Raw genomic sequence first — 17,651 nt, forward strand, 5'->3', positions numbered from 1 at the left:
AAACTAATACATTTCAGTATTTCCAAAATACTAGTGAACTAGGAAAAAACATATGCCAATCATAATACAAGATGACTAACAGATTTTATAAAATCTACGGGAAGTGGATGTAGAACATTGTAAACTTCATCTGGATCAGACAAATTTTGATAAGCACAGCATAAAATTTTTTCATATATAAGGTACTTGACTTTTTTCTCAATCCAATTTCTGGGGGCTTGATATTTCATTTAATATTCTAAGGGAAATAGAGAATACTTTATTGTATTTAGGGGCAAAAAATCATTGCCAGGGGCTAAGGGGTAGTTTTCAATCCCTTGGAATGTGACCCTCCATTACTAGATTATATGTTGTTCTACCTCCATTTTGTTTTAAGTTTAATCAAGATGGAATGCAGTGTAACTTTATAGCAATGAAAGTTTCATTGTTCGTTTAGAGAAAGATCATCAACTATGTAGCATCTGGAGGGTAAAAGTTTATACTCTGTAACTAATATTAAATATGAGTATAGTAATGAATGAAATAGTGGTTATTGTATGGTTCTTTGAGGCAGTATAAGCACTTTTCATCCCTCAAAAGATAGTTCTTCCCTGGCATCTGAAACATCTAAGACTTCCCCTACCTCTACCTTTGTGAGGCATTCATATATTTGTGCTAGTGGGTGTGATGGGTTCATGAATCTAGAATGGGGAAATAAAAAGTGTTAATTTGCTATGATCCATAATTAAATGAAAGGAAGCTTGGAGTATGTTTTGGATAGATTGCCAAAAGATTTAACTCTTCACTCAAGTTCATAACCTCTCTCTCCTTGCCATAAGAGGAAATTGCCAACTCATTAAGGGTTTCAATTTATTGCCAGGAATGTTAAAATCTATCCTGAACTGCTAAAGATGACAGAAAGTTAATTATACAAGATTAGTTCCTTATTGATGTCCAACTTGGATATGGATATTGAAGCAAAACGAACAAAAAATTAGACAGAGATTTATGGACCTATAATGTCTAGCAATTTGGTGTCTGCAGGTTCAGTAAATTCCACAGGATATCCTCTAATATGAAATCTACCTATCTGAAAACAATTTGTCAGTAAATTCCTTCCATTCATGTGTATTTTCATGTTCTTTAACATTGAAAAATAATGTTGGCAGTTACCAAACTCTTAAGTCATGCATGTGACTGAAGGCTCTGATGAACAGAATAATTCATCAGCCCAATGTCTATGGAACTTCCAAGAGTTATACTGGGGTTCAATTTCAAAGAGGCCTAGGCTTCAAGATAGGGTTTGCCTTTGACTAGAAATTAGTCTCCCTCATCTAAGTTGTGTATAAACTGGTTGCCAAAGTCTTGGGCCATATTCATAACCACACTGAAAAGCAAGGATTTTACTTTTTTCTTCTTAAACACACAAATCAACTGTTTCCAGTCTATTGTAATACTAATCAATTTACTAATCTTGCAATGCAACCAAGAGTTGCAGTTACAATTTGGATAGACCAGCTGGCACTATTATAAATCACAATTTGGCAACAGAATAAGATCATGTTCTTGTGGTTTGGATATCGTAATGTTGAAGTATTTTTCAGTTCTTTCCAATACCAAGAAGGTTTAGATGCTACTTTCTTTGACATGCCATGTCTGAAAATTTAGGAGCTTTGTTAAGAAATAATATAGACTCAGGTAGAAATACAGTAAATGAAGATAAAACTGGCAGTTGGCCACCAATGATTAAAGATAAGGTCCTTTAATGTCACCAAAATGCGCCTTGTTTATTTCAACGCAAAATTTTCTCTTCCATAACTGATTGGTTTAGATTGCGATTCCCTGGATTTGTTGGCCTTGGGAGTAGCTGAAGCTCTGCAAATAGAAAAATAGACCATGCCTTCAGCAATTAATTTTGCTAACCAGAAGAGATTATCTTCTCTGCACAAAAAGACATAAATTAAGTCTTAAGATGCTATTACAGCAACAAAAAGAGGTCTGAGTGAAATTAAGTCATTAATTTTCTTATAGATAATGAATATTTTTCCAGTTATATATCAAGAATAAACCACTTTCAAAGAAATACATAACTAGATATGCAACACCAGAGGCAAGATCAATAGTCCAGTAGCAAGTTACTTATAAGACTTCAATTACTATGCTTAATGGCTTAAGATGGGATAAAGAATAAAAAGCAGGATGATAAATACTTTTAAAGCAGTAATTTTTACTATAACAGAAGTAAATTCTCAGGGAAAGTTTTTCAGCGGAATAGTTGTACTTGCCAATTACCATGAGTGGGTCTTGAGAGCAACAGGTATGCTGTTGCAGAATGCTGCAGAGAACGAAGACAAATCTAACTACTGTATAGATTTCCCTTTAGATATAAACTAATACGAGCTTCTTTCTTCCTCAGGACCCAGTCTGCATCAAGAAAAAACTATTGCTATGTTGGGCATGATTGCGGCGTGTTCAGCTGCCATGCTAATTGGGGACGCATGCCTGTGGCATCGCGTTCAGGCGGCGTTCGTATCCCTGCTTGCACATTTCTGCTCTGTGCCATAATTAGACAGCGCTTTTCTCTTCCTGTCTGGAGAAGCAAACACAAGGGTTGTTTGTGTATCTGCGGACACAGGGAAAGATTTGCACTCATGCTGGGTTAGTAGGACCAACCTTGTTGTTCCTTTTGTGATCTGAAAAAAATAACTTCTTTTTTAGGGGAAGATAACACTGCGGGTCCTTGTGAGGTATCCGGAAGAGCCGATGCTTTGCTTGGAGAGATGCTTGCTGCTTATTTTTTGGGTGAGAACTTACCTTTAGGGCCTTTTGTAGTTATGGGAGGACCCGAATTGCTATGAGACCATATCGATAAATAGTACAACTCTTTAAAATCATGGGAAGTGTTCGTGGAGATACATGATGCACTTTCGCTGAACAATGTACAGTAGTGTTCGTATTGGCGTAAATTAAGGAGACACTTGATGTAATTTTACAGGGGAAACCTCCTGTACTATGGAGGAGAAATTTTCTTGCTCACCTAAATCTAAAATAAATAGCTGGTCCGCTGAGCTTAGCATACTCGTTATTGAGGATGGTGACCAGTTAGGAGTTCACAAAATCTGGTGAAATTAATGGCTCCTGTAAAGAATCTTGTTCTGGCTGCTTAAGCGCCAAAGCCAAAGGATCATAATCAGTGTGTATACAGTACTCTGCTTCACTGAGCACAATGGGAGATAACAAAAAAAATTTGTGCTGGAACAAATGGCCATCATCCTTTGTTATTGGAGCTTTTAACTTTCTTGCAACGACTGAATTACTTTTCCCCCTGGGAGGACTAACCACTCCCAACAAAAATCACAAGTGGAGTTTATCGAGCATCTCGAACCATAACACCCTAAATATAAAGGATGTGGATCGACCTCCACCCAACTCATAAAGGTGCCACAAGGGCGACCTTCAAGGCCGGGGCAGGACTTCATACACACTTCAGAAGCACCCATAATGGAGTCACTGAAAAAGAGAAAGCACAAAAGCATAGCATGGATAGCGATCAACTAGCAGAAATTCTGTCACAGCGACCAAGAGTAAAGTGATTAGGGAGCCACAAGCTCCAGTTCTCCTACCCAGCGCGAGTAGGTCCAGGAGGCAACCATACAATGTTGCCAGATCCACATAATTTCTTTAATTTTGATAGTTGCAAAACAGTTACAGAGTAAACCCATATAAATGACAAGGGTTTGTATTTTCATAGCAACAAATATTTATAAATTGGGATTAAAGATTTTTACTAACCCTTTTCCTGCAAGTGCTTCACAGATAGGGCTGTCTCTGTTTGCCTTAACTTCATCACAATTGGTGCACTGCGTTCGAAATAGCGACCCATGAAGTTCAATGATCTTTTCTGATCCAGCTTTGCGATGAAGTTCATCAATATTTTGGGTAATAACAACTAATCGGCGTCCTTCTGCTTCAAGTTGCTTTTCAGCTGCCGCTAGTGCGAGATGAGCCTGCAGCAGATTAAAAAACATAGAAGAAGACTAACCTAATACTGTACTGTAAGATGAAGACTAATCTAATACGATATAGTACTTTCAAATTCTAAATTGTATACATAGTAACTCACACTAACTTTAGAATCCACCAACAACCAGTTATAATTATAAAATCTATCCTTCGATAATTATCTGTGAATCTTAATGCTAATATCTACAAAGCATGGGTCTAAACTTCAAAATTAAAAGGAAAAATTTTCTCGCTTGATCCCTGTATCCCATAGGGACCATCAAGCAGTGTCAAAAGTCAGACTGTGTATATGAAAATGTACTCAGCAGTCAAGGAGACTGATTCGATCTAGTACAGTACTCTCATATTATCAAACTCATTAAAGACCTGTAAAACAACACTATTACATGATTCAAAGCTAAGTATATACTACATCGAGAAAATAAATTTGATCATTAAAATTCTGTTTATTTTGATGAAGCTTGTAAATCATAATGCTAAATAACATACTTCCCACGAGATGGAAAAGTGATAAAACAATACTAAAAATAGTCGTAAATCTTAAACTGTTAATGTAATTTGTATTTGCTCCTACACGAATACAAACCCTGGTCCTTTGATATGAGTATGCTTTCAGCGAAGCTGAATTCGTCTGTAGTTACTGCCAGGTGGCAGGGAAGCCCTGCCCATCCGTCAGAACACCGAGCTCTCACTTTGTTTCAAGCCACTGGTTAGTACAGGCATACTGTACTACCAGAGCTCTCAAATGGCTGTTTTAATTTATTAAATTATTGGCTGACAGATCATAGTGTGTGAGGGTCTTAAGGAAGAGAAAAGGTTTTGTACTTTCTCAATACAATACTGTAACTGTAACAAACTGATTTGCTGTCATTTCCTTGGATCTCTTCTTCATGGGCATCTTCCTCCTCTTCTGCCTCCCCTTCACATCTTTTCACTGCCTGTTAAGGCGAAGGGCACCAACCTTCTTTTCCCCTTTCTGGATTGGGAAAACCCAGTAGACTAATCGATAGGAGTTACAATACTTGCATAATTTCTACCATTGCGCCCACTAGCAAGTGACTAATCACACGTGCCCTCACCTGCTTACGCGTCCTCATCTGTTTGCACACCCACTAATGCACTACATGCACACTTGTGACTTACATATCCAGAGCACCAATGGGGGCAAACCATCATTTGTTTGCACAAGGGCCTACTCGAGTTCCTACAAAGAACACCCTTACCTATTTGCGAATGTGCTCCTGCAAGCAGAAGGATACTAGATCTCCTTCAGCGGGGAGCTCGCCCTCATCTGTTCATGTACCCTAGAGTGATCTCCTATAATTGCATGCTCCTCTAAGGGAACGCTTCTTCACCTACTTGCTCATGTGCTCTGATATCCGTTTGTTCTCTTTTACGGATGTTATATGTAGACTAAATATATGTATATGGTACTGTATTACAAAACTTGTGAAAAGGGTTTATTTTTCATATATGGTTATGTAAAAATGAAACAATTCATTTTATAAAATAATGTAATTGTAATGTGAAAATATCACTGTGTTCTTCTACAAGAGTTCTAGATTCTACTCCGGCACAAGCTATCTGACATGCGTGAGCTATACAGTACAAGATGATTTGAGAATGGGCCCATCGGGTGGCGTCATGTTGCGTAATGCTTCTCGTTTGTCAGGAACATTCGGGAGTATTGGTTCCTCATATACTGTATAAAGAACAGGTGACGTGCGAGAAGAAGGCAGACCTGACTGAAAGCTTCGTGAGTGTAAACATTTCAGCAGCACCTGCTGTGACCTAGAACTTGTTATTGAACTTGCAATGATAAAGTATATTGAAGAAGACAAAGAAGTTTGAAACTATCAGCATTCATCATCATAAGCTGTGTTCCTGCATTTCAACCTTATATATCTGAAACTAAGCAACATCGTCTCGACCTTTTTCGCAAGAACTTAGGTTTATCATTACTGTACTGTATTTAGTTTTAGTGTGCTTGGAGTATTCGGTGGATCTTGTATAATACTGTGAATACTTATGTTAGATCTTATAGTTATATTTTCTGTTTGCTGGCTATCATTTGCATTTGCTATTAATGTTTTGCTACAGTTTGGTAAACCTTTTGAGTGGATTTGGTATAATATATGTCGTGTACAATAGTTTATTGCAACAGTGGAGAACCAGGTGCGAATAAAAAGCAGCGCAGTCTGAGCCCATACGAATGGAGATACTGTATTGTGCTTATGCGTGAAAGGCAACACTGTCAGAGACAATAAGAGAATAGACCTTATAGGTACGCATCAAAGGCATTACTGTCAGAGAATGTACGCATGGAGACATTACACGTATGCAGAGACATATTATGGTCAATATGAGTGGAAATCTGTTGTGCGTGGATTCTGAACGTGTGTATACATAGAGTACTTGCACATTTAATATTGAAAGCAGTACGGTAAGAGGCCGGATATTATGGATATTTCTTACCTATATCTTTATTCTTCAGAGCTGAACTATTTCCCGCTATACTGAACAACACCTGGCAGGGCTATTAAATCTTTGGCCAATCTATCCCCAAAGTTTATATTGATTTGTTGTACCTATAGATAAATTTTTTATGCTTGAAGCATGACGGTACTGCTAACTCTGGGGGGGGGGGGGGGGGCACAGTTGAAACGGTCCAACCACCTTTATCGTACTGTAGAGAGATGACATATATCTCAACTCATTCCTAGCACTCTTTTTTATAATTACTATCATCATTACTAGTCAAGCTACAACCCTAATTGGAAAAGTAAGATGCTATAATTCCAAGGGCTCCAACACGGAAAATTATTCGTCGCTGAACCTACCTTACGATTCTTCTCCTTACTAACAGAAGGCAAAGAAGAAAACTATCTCTCTTGGCTCATTTAATATGGTGAGAATGATATCTATCCCACTGGGAGGATGACCACTCCCTACAATACTCACATGGAGTTTCCACCGAACATCAATTTTACACGACGGACATTGAATTGAATTGAATATAGGATTTAGGCATTAAGCCAAGCACTGGGGCATCAAAGGCCATTCAGCGCTATATAACGAAAATCATTTAATCATATCTGTACGCTCACACCATCTAGTATCATTTTAACCTTTAATACAAATTGTAACACTTTCATACAATAAAATCTAGATGTGAAATAAATAGGGATTAAAAGGGTAAAATAAATAAATAAATTAATAAAATCAATTATAGCTCGTAATATAACCCAATACTTTGTATAAATTTTCTCAAGTTGAGGGTATTATAGTTTTCCCCCAGTATATCTCTTAAAGGTTTGTCCTGGAGTAAATGTGTCCTCCTCTGAAGATTAAAAACAGGACAATCGACTAAAATATGTTTAACATCCATTGTCACTTGACAGGTATTACAAAGAGGGGCCTGTCTCCCTTCCCCACTCTTCATTAAATAATTGTGCGTTGCATGTGTATGGCCAATACGCAGCCTAGTTAAAATAATGGTATCCCTTCTACTTGTAGAATTACAAGATCACCATTTATCCACCAATGGGTGGATTTGTTTTAATTTTGTATTGGTGGTCAGTTCAGACCATCGAGCTTGCCACTTATTTTTACAGTATAGATGAATCTCACTTTTAAGATCTTTGTAAGGAATACTCAAGGGGGATGGATTACTTAGCCCTGAAGCTTCCTTTGCTGCCTTATCTACTTGTTCATTTCCATCCACCCCAACATGGGCAGGGACCCAACAGAAGTGAACACTGATACTCTTCCTAGATTGCAGAAGTACTAACCAGTCCTGCACCTCTTGTACTAGATGATGGCCTGGCATAATTTGTTTTAATGAGAGTAAAACACTATTGGAATCCGTAAAAATTGTATAAAAACTATTTTGGTTGCCATTTTTAAAAATGTGTTGGACTGCGAGAATTATTGCATACAGCTCAGCAGTAAAAATTGAACAAGAGGATGGGAGTTTCCTTCTAATAACAATATCCCCCACCACAACTGCACTTCCAACTCCTGCAGCCGATTTGGAGCCATCTGTAAAAACATGTTTCCCATGATGTTGAGCAGCATGATTTAAAAACTCGCTTTTCATTACCCTACTAGGTAAGGTATTTTTCCCTTCTGCCGTAAAACATATTTTAACAGGTGGATTACACCAAGGAGGAGACTTGGGATATCCTACCTCTGCTATCTGTGCTGTTAACAAGCCTACATCTCTAGCATCATTTTTCAGCTGTACTTCCAAAGGCTTAGGCACTCTAGATCCGTTAGGAGCCCGATCTAAAGGCGCCCTTACATATTTACAGTTAGGATTGTTTCTCACAGCAAGGGACCTAGCTAAAAACCTCAAACTCAACTCCTCTCTGCGAATGGAAAGGGGAGGTATGCCAGAATCAACATAGAGACTGTCAATGGGAGATGTTCTGTAAGCACCTGTGCAGATGCGAAGCCCAGCATTGTGAAAAATATCAAGTTTTCCAAGTAAAGTCTTTGTAGCTGACCCATATATTTGGCATGCATAGTCTAACTTGCTCAGACACAAAGATGTATAAATTCTAAGCAAAGTTGTTCTATCAGCACTCCAATCAAAATGTGATACCACTTTCAAAATGTTCAGTGACTTCTTAACCCTGATAGATAGGTCATTTATATGGGGACCAAATGTCATTTTCTTATCGAAAATGACTCCAAGAAACTTGACACTATCCTCATATGGCGAAATACAATCATTTAAGAAAAGGGTGGGGATTTCTTCCCTTTTACGAGTACAAGTAAAGCAAATGGCTTTGGTCTTCTGAGGAGAAAACATGAATCCATGAGAATTTGCCCATGCGGAAGCAGCATTTAACCGGATGAGGATCCACATCTACCAGCCTCATGAAGGTACCCCAACGGCGACCATTACGGCCTAGGCAGGAACACATCATATTAGACATAGTTGAAGGGCACAAACTCCTAACTCACAAATAATAAATAAGCAGGTGACAAGGAATAACAAAGACACAAGCACAAGCACTTACAGAGCGAAGAGTAGGCGATGCGGTTGTCCGATTATAGGAGTGAAGGCAGCCACATCCAACTACCTCCACGGCCAGAAGCATTGTGAGTAAATGCTTGATACAATAGGGATGCATCATGGACAGCAATTGCTTAGGAACGTAACATAATGTAATCTGATTTCTTTTGATTGTCTGACCATAGAAAATGAAACCAGAAGTAACCCCATTAAATGACTCAGAAGTTTGTATCCACGGAGAAATAAATATACAGTAGATTATCGAAACGGTGATCAAGAAATTTGCGATGGCAGAAGCCTGACTCCACATAGTCTGAGCGTGCATAAGTCAGGAAACCAAGTGTGGAATTCTGACGCTCGTATGCTATGAGTGCTTGCACGTGTACATGGGAGGAGCAGTACGGTAAAGACTGCATGTTGAGCCAGTGAGTGTGGATCTCGAGTGCAAGTAGAAGGTTACAATACATACCAAACCTGTATATGTGGAGCACATACGCATGTAATCCCAATGAGCATGGATTCCCGAACAGTGTGGATTCTCATGGAAATTGGCTTCAGACTGACAAATATAAGCAGTGAGTACCTATGAGTCTTAGCTTTAAGGAGTAGCTCTCAGCACATCCCCCTTCCCTCTCCTCAAAAGAGAGAGATAGGGAGAAATAATCTAGGAAGGGGGAAAGACAGCTTAAGCCTTTCATCTCAACTCGCAATGTGCTCTTGTTACGGCAGTATTTCTATTAATTGGTCTTCCTGGGGTAAAATCAGCGAGTGAATAAGCACGAGCCATAGGGAGTGAGCAATGAGTGCATGCCGGTGGCAATCAATAGCGCTATCACCCACCTCAAGTGAAGGAACGTTAAGCTGTACCTGGCACATACGCGCACGGAACTTGGCACGCTCAGGGCCATACGAGCCCCTTGAGGTCAAAGCATAAAGTGGATCCTCATATTGGATCTGATCCTCATACTGGAGTGCGCACACATTCTCTGGGTTACTCAAAGAGCTTTAGAGCGCTCCAACACTGGTAGGTGTTAGCACTTCTGAGTTTCCTGTAGTGGTTGAACTAAAGGAGAGGGCAACAAGACACACTTGTGCTTGTGCCTGCTTTCAGGTTCTGAAAGGTTGACAAGCTCAGGAAGGAAGCAGGGATGCCTGGCTCCGTGTTGAGTCACTTTACTCATCAACACACACCTCCCAGCGGGAGAATACACAGGAGAAACACTCCCTTGAATGTCACTCATCAGGCACTCAGATTGTTAGCACCTGCGATAGAAGGCGAAGACTCTGGAGGAAAGAGACCGTGATGAAGAGACTCTCCTCAGCTCCAAAGTGAGACACGACAATGGCACCTTCAGTGAAAACCGAAACTTTCTCCAGCTGAGCTATCCAAGCCAACACCTCCACCAACCTATCCTTTGAATGGGAGCCCTTCAAAGCCAAGGAAGGCCACAACACATGTAAAGCGTCCTTGACAGCAGATTCCCCTTGGGAGGAAGCACCTCTTGTTTTTCACCTGCTTCCTCCTACTGCTATACAACTTTAACTAGGAAGATGGCCACTCCCAACACACATTGTAGGGAAAGGTCTAGATGCAAGAGTGTCCTTTGTAAGCAGGGCACAACAGTTAAAGATGTTTCCCTTTTTGACATGAAAGTGCTGCACCTATGGCACAACACTCCCGGGCAAGTGCATACAGTATTTCCAGCATCCTCACCATGCACAGTCATCCTCACACAATCTGTTAAGAGAAAAGGAAAAGCTTAGCATAAGCCAGTACTCCAGGAGTGAGATGAGAACATCTGTTTACACCCACAGCTGAAATCATAGATGTTAGTCAGTGAGCAAGAAGGGGGGAGGGGGGGGGGAGCAGTACTTCCACATTTCCCTGCTTCCAACTGGTAACTACCAGTTGGTTGTTTACACCTCGTTATTAAGTTTTTAACAACCGTGTACTCCAGTTTCACTATTATCTCTCCTATGTAAGGGACAAGGGTTTGTACTGTATAATGTACAGGAACAACTTAAAATACAGTACAAATGTAAATACTGTACCTGTACACCTGAATAACAGATGCTTTATGCTTGTACTCACAGGATTGGGGTCTTTACTTTGCATGACTTCTCTGCGATAATGGTAAAATTCCCACACTAATGAAGGATTACGTCTAAAGGCTACCGGGGATGCTAAATCTTGAGCTTGCCATGTGCGCCAGAAACCTCCTGCTCCTCGGAAAGTTGGAACTCCCGACTCTGCAGATACTCCAGCTCCTGTGCAATGCAATACCTTCTTAACAATATCTTAAATATGATAATAAAATTCTAAACCTAATTTAATACTGCACACAAAAGTTAAAAACTCAACCATTTAACTATGCCGTAAATAATCTATTTAATGAGGTTATGTCCAGATAATTAGCGTTTTAGTTACAGGTAATTATTGTCACTTTATAATATGAAGGATTTTAATTGATATTTCTTGTTGGTATGAAATGCATTTCAGATTCACACTGTATGGTTTGGTACATCTAATACAGTCCAGCCAAAATTCAAGTACCTGTATATTTTTCAGAGTGATTTAATATTTTTTACAGACTAATAGAGTAAAATGTTATTTTTATTAGTAAAATAAATTTTTGAATATACTTACCCGATAATCATGTAGCTGTCAACTCCGTTGCCCGACAGAATTCTATGGAGGGATACGCCAGCTATCACAATACTAGAAGGGGGTGTATTTACCAGCGCCACCTGTGGCCAGGTACTCAAGTACTTCTTGTTGACACCTCCTCAATTATTCCTCGGTCCACTGGTTCTCTATGGGGAGGAAGGGAGGGTCGATTAAATCATGATTATCGGGTAAGTATATTCAAAAATTTATTTTACTAATAAAAATAACATTTTTCAATATTAAACTTACCCGATAATCATGTAGCTGATTCACACCCAGGGGGGTGGGTGAAAAACCAGTGTACAAGACTAAAGGATAGCTAAGTATCCCGTATTTCATATAATCAGTTATCCACAATAACAATGAAATAATAAGTACCTGGTAAGGAAGTCGACTTGAACCGTTACTCTGCCTTTAATAAGATCGTCTTCCTTACTGAGCGCAGCGTTCCTCTTGGGAGGCTGAATCAACTCAAAGGTGCTAAAGTATACAGGGCTGCAACCCATACTAAAGGACCTCATCACAACCTTTAACCTCGGCGCTTCTCAAGAAAGAATTGACCACCCGCCAAATCAACAAGGATGTGGAAGGCTTCTTAGCCGACCGTACAACCCATAAAAAGTATTCAAGAGAAAGGTTAAAAGGTTATGGGATTATGGGAATGTAGTGGCTGAGCCCTCGCCTACTACTGCATTCGTTGCTACGAATGGTCCCAGGGTGTAGCAGTACTCGTAAAGAGACTGGACATCTTTGAGATAGAATGATGCGAACACTGACTTGCTTCTCCAATAGGTTGCATCCATAACACTCTGCAGAGAATGGTTCTGTTTGAAGGCCACTGAAGTAGCCACAGCTCCCACTTCATGTGTCCTTACCTTCAGCAAAGCAAGGTCTTCTTCCTTCAGACGAGAATGTGTTTATCTAATCAGAAGCCTGAATAGTAAGAAACTGAGTTCTTAGAACTTGGAAAAGAAGGTTTCTTGATAGCACACTATAAGGCTTCTGATTGTCCTTGTAAAGGTTAAGACCTTTTTAGATAGTACCTAAGAGCTCTAACTGGGCAAAGTACTCTTTTCAGATCATTCCCCACCAAGTTGGACAGGCTTGGGATCTCGAACGACTTAGGCCAAGGACGTGAAGGAAGCTCGTTTAGCAAAAACCGAGCTGCAAGGAACATGTAGCCGTTTCAGATGTGAAAACAATGATCCTGCTGAAGGCGTGGATCTCACTTACTCTTTTAGCTGTTGTCAAGCACACGAGGAAAAGAGTTTTTAATGTGAGGTCCTAAAAAGAGGCTGATTGGAGAGGTTCAAATCTTGATGACATAAGGAACCTTAGGACCACGTCTAGATTCCAGCCTGGAGTGGACAACCGACGTTCCTTTGAGGTCTCAAAAGACCTAGGGAGGTCCTGTAGATCTTTGTTGGTGGAAAGATCCAAGCCTCTGTGGCGGAAAACCGCTGCCAACATACTTCTGTAACCCTTGATCGTAGGAGCTGAAAGGGATCTTACTTTCCTTAGATATAACAGGAAGTCAGCAATCTGGGTTACAGTGGTACTGGTTGAGGAAACTGCATTGGTCTTGTACCAGCTACGGAAGACTTCCCCTTGAGACTGATAGATTCTGAGAGTGGATGTTCTCCTTGCTTTGGCAATCGCTCTGGCTGCCTCCTTCGAAAAGCCCCTAGCTCTTGAGAGTCTTTCGAAAGTCTGAAGGCAGTCAGACGAAGAGCGTGGAGGATTGGGTGTACCTTCTTTACGTGAGGTAGACTTAGAAGGTTCACTCCTAGAGGAAGAGTCCTGGGAATGTCGACCAGCCATTGCAGTACCTCTAAGAACCATTCTCTCGCGGACCAGAGCGGAGCCAACCAACGTCAGCCGTGTCCCTTAGTGAGAGGAGAACTTCTGAAGTACTCTGTTGACAATCTTGAACGGCGGGAATGCATACAGGTCGAGATGGAACCAATCCAGCAGAAAAGCATCCACGTGAACTGCTGCTGGGTCTGGAATCGGAGAACAATACAACAGGAGTCTCTAGGTTATCGAGGTAGTGAACAGATCTATGGTTGGCTGACCCCACAGGGCCCAAAGTCTGTTGCAAACATTCTTGAGAAGGGTCCACTCTGTGGGGATGACCTGACCCTTCCGTCTGAGGTGATCTGCCATGACATTCATACCGCCCTGAATGAACCTCGTTACCAGTTAGCTTTCGATCTAAAGACCAGATGAGTAGGTCCCTTGCGATCTAGAACAACTTCCACGAAAGAGTCCCTCCCTGCTTGAAGATGTAAGCCAGGGCTGTGGTGTTGTCAGAGTCCACCTCCACCACTTTGTTAAGCTGGAGGGACTTGAAGTTTATCAAGGCCAGAATAACCGCCAACAACTTCTTGCAAATGATGTGAAGTGTCCTTTGCTCCTGATTCCATGTTCCCGAGCATTCTTGTCCGTCCAAAGTCGCACCCCCGCCCGTGTCTGATGCGTCCGAGAGGAGACGGCGGTCGTGTTTCTGAACAGCCAAAGGTAGCCTTCCTTGAGAAGAAAGCTGTTCTTACACCACGCGAGAGAAGACCTCCTCTCTTCGGAAACAGGAACTGAGACCGTCTCTAGCGTCATGTCCTTTATCCAGTGAGCAGCTAGATGATACTGAAGGGAGGGGAGGTGGAGTCTCCCTAACACGATGAACAGGGCCAGCGATGAAAGTGTCCCTGTTAGACTCATCCACTACCTGACTGAGCATCGGTTCCTTCTCAGCATGCTCTGGATGCATTCTAGGGCTTGGAAGATCCTTGGGGCCGACGGAAAAGTCCGAAAAGCTCGACTCTGAAGATCCATACCCAAGGAGACAATGGTCTGGGATGGAACGAGCTGAGACTCCTCAAAATTGACCAGGAGGCCCAGTTCCTTGGTCAGATCCATAGTCCATTTGAAAATCTCCAGACAGCGACGACTTGTGGGAGCTCTTAAAAGCCAGTCGTCTGACGGAGCCGGACACAAGATCATGATACTGCTGCACAGTCTGTGAACTGTCAATCATGGGCAAGCGAGGAAGTACAGTGACAACCCGAATCTGTCTAGACTGTCTGGGTCGTACAGACAACTCCTTAACGGGTTGCTGAGGTTGCCGCACTGCGTCACAACAAGTCACTTCTGTTGGTTGTTGAACGTCTTCCCCGTGACACATTGACTCCGTAAACAAAAAATCCTCTAACAAGGACTAAGTTTGGACTGCATGTCATGCAACACAGCTCAAGGTCTATGGGAGCAGGTGTGGTAACAGACGGGATTAGCGACTGAAGTGGAACCATAACCTTCCCTGGAAGCATGTTATGCTTAAATAAAAGTCCATAAGAGGTTATGCAGCTAAAGGCTCCCTCCAAATGACAGAGTCCTCAAGGGAATATCAGAAGGAGGGAGAAAAGAACTTTCTCATCTACAGGGACCTTATCCTAGAAAAGCTAAGTTCTCTGAGTGAGGGTTCACTGGTGCAAAAGCAGCAGACTAGAAGGCAACGTTATGAAACTGCTTGACAGTCTAGTGAGTTGGCAACAACCCAAGATGTGTGACTGAGAAGCATGCGGTAAGGTATGCAGAGCATGATGTATGCAGAGTATGCTGTATGCAGAGCATGCTGTATGTAGAGCATGTTGTATGCAGAGCATGCTGAATGCAGAGCATGCTGTATGCAGAGCATGTTGTATGCAGAGCATGCTGAATGCAGAGCATGCTGTATGCTGAGCATGTAGTAAGCAGAGCCTGCTGTAAGCAGAGCCTGCTGTAAGGAAAGCAGAGCGTGTGCATGGCGTTTAACATTTCTCAGAAATTCCATGACCAGTGCTAGAGTGCTTTATGCATGCTTGCATGGGGTTTAAAAATCAACATAATGTTTACCTTACATTCATAACTCATGATTCATATTTTTGCCATGGTTTGAAAATGGAGGTAAGGTATGCTGAACAGCAGAGTCAGAACGAGCTGGAACAACAATAGTTGTGGTTTCCTCTTCAAGACTCTGTTGAGGGAACACCTGAGGCTCAGTCTGCAAAGGCTGAATAAAAGACAAGCAGAAGGAAGGCGCATGGGTGGAGGAGGCTGACTCCTAGCATGAGTGGTTGAACCCAAGGGTTGCGCTTGCTGAGCGGTTGGCGGAAGCGGAGTAGCAAGTTCCAGTTCCTGTGGTGTGAGCGGAGCGCGATGAGGAAGAGGCTGCGCAGAACAAGGTAAATGTCTCGCAAGCTGAGGCTCCTGAGGCGCAAGGCTAAGGTGTTGTGGTGCTTGCCTTGTGGAGGGTTGAGCTCGCTGCAGCGAGAGCTGAGGAGACTGACTCATGGACGGGAGAGGTTGTTGTACCTCAACCGAGTGTTGCATCACTGATGGAGCAGCAAGTGGAGGCGGAGGAAGAGAGGTATAATCCTCCTGATCCCATTGTAAAGGTTGCCTTAAGGAAGGCGGAGGCTGAACACCACTGGGAACAGCAAACTCAGCACGTGGCTCAACATCGTACGCCTGGCAGGTGGTACTGCGATCAGGCGGAGCGAGCGTAGGCGGAGGGAGTGTAGGCGGAGGCGGAGGAGCAACACTCTCAGCCCGACACTCATGCATCAAGTCCGAAAGCTGTGCTTGCATGGACTGTAGTAGAGTCCACAACATCGTACGCCTGGCAGGTGGTACTGCGATCAGGCGTAGCGAGTGTAGGCGGAGGGAGTGTAGGCGGAGGCGGAGGAGCAACACTCTCAGCCCGACACTCACGCATCAAGTCCGAAAGCTGTGCTTGCATGGACTGTAGAAGAGTCCACAACATCGTACGCCTGGCAGGTGGTACTGCGATCAGGCGGGGCGAGCATAGGCGGAGGGAGTGTAGGCGGAGGCGGAGGCGCAACACTCTCAGCCCGACACTCACGCATCAAGTCCGAAAGCAGTGCTTGCATGGACTGTAGTAGAGTCCACTTGGGGTCGGCAGAAACTACAGAAGGCTGAGGTAAAGCCTTAACAGTCGAGCTCTGTTGTGGCAGAACCTTACTCCTCTTAGGCGGAGTGCATTCAACTGATGACTGAGGAGAGTCAGAGCTAACCCAATGACTGTGAACTCTAACTTCGTACGTCTGGCATAGGTCTGGACTTTACGTTTAAAAGGTCTTGAGACCTGAGACCAGCGTTTTCTCCCCTAAATTTCTTCTGCAGACGAGCAAAATAAGGGCTCAATCGTCTGCGGGTGGGAGTGACGGTCTCGGTAAGACACGCCCACAACCACCGAGGATACTTCTGTGCGCCGATCAAGGCCTGCTGAACCCTTCTGCCCTTCGACATTGCTTCTCCCCTGGGCTTGGGAGCTTGCAAGAGGTCCCGGACTGGGAGGACGACTGGCGCGCACAAAAGTACCCTCACGCACAACACTGACATACTTTGCGCTAATCACTTATCACTTTGATTTCTGTTTGCACTTATTTCACTGAACTCGAAACTTTAAGTGGTTTGTACCTGAAACACGCAATTCTATCCTTTCTCAAAAGTTAGTAATTGCGAAAACAGAATTACAATGTAACAGAAAAATCTAATGAAAGATAATTCAGTGGCTGGAAAGAGACTAAACACTAGATCACTCTAGAAACGTTTAGTTTCTTCCCCTAAAGAGACTAGGGAGAAGAGCAAAAACGATAACGACGTTACTCGTACGCCTGGCAGGCTTGAATGAAACGTTTATCCTCTTTCTCCCTCCGTCTCTATCTCTCTCTCTCTCTCTCTCTCTTGACTTAGAACCTGAGAGAAGAGCCCAATCATATATATCGTTAAAACATATTATTGTTAAAGGAAAAAACTGAAAAGTTCCTTTATTAGGATCAAAACCATTAAGTTAAGAAAGAATGAACAAAACGCTAGACACGGTTACTCTTACTGCAACGTGAAACCGTGAACATTCTTTCTCTATCGTAACGATAGAGTGCAAGTTGAACGTTCTGAACG

General features: G+C 42.2%; 1 protein-coding gene across 1 annotated transcript in view; it reads right to left on the bottom strand.

Annotated features, from left to right (window-relative positions):
* LOC137632497 (NAD-dependent protein deacylase-like) overlaps nt 1-17,651 on the bottom strand; it is a 29,836-nt gene that overhangs the window by 5,659 nt on the left and 6,526 nt on the right. Inside the window, exons 2-3 of the mRNA XM_068364460.1 lie at nt 11,118-11,293; nt 3,772-3,986 (exon numbers count right to left, since the gene is read on the bottom strand). Coding sequence (XP_068220561.1) covers nt 3,772-3,986; nt 11,118-11,293 — 391 coding nt within the window. The remainder of the gene's footprint in view (nt 1-3,771; nt 3,987-11,117; nt 11,294-17,651) is intronic.

This window comes from Palaemon carinicauda, chromosome 41 (assembly GCF_036898095.1).
Source record: "Palaemon carinicauda isolate YSFRI2023 chromosome 41, ASM3689809v2, whole genome shotgun sequence".
Lineage (NCBI taxonomy): Eukaryota > Metazoa > Arthropoda > Malacostraca > Decapoda > Palaemonidae > Palaemon > Palaemon carinicauda.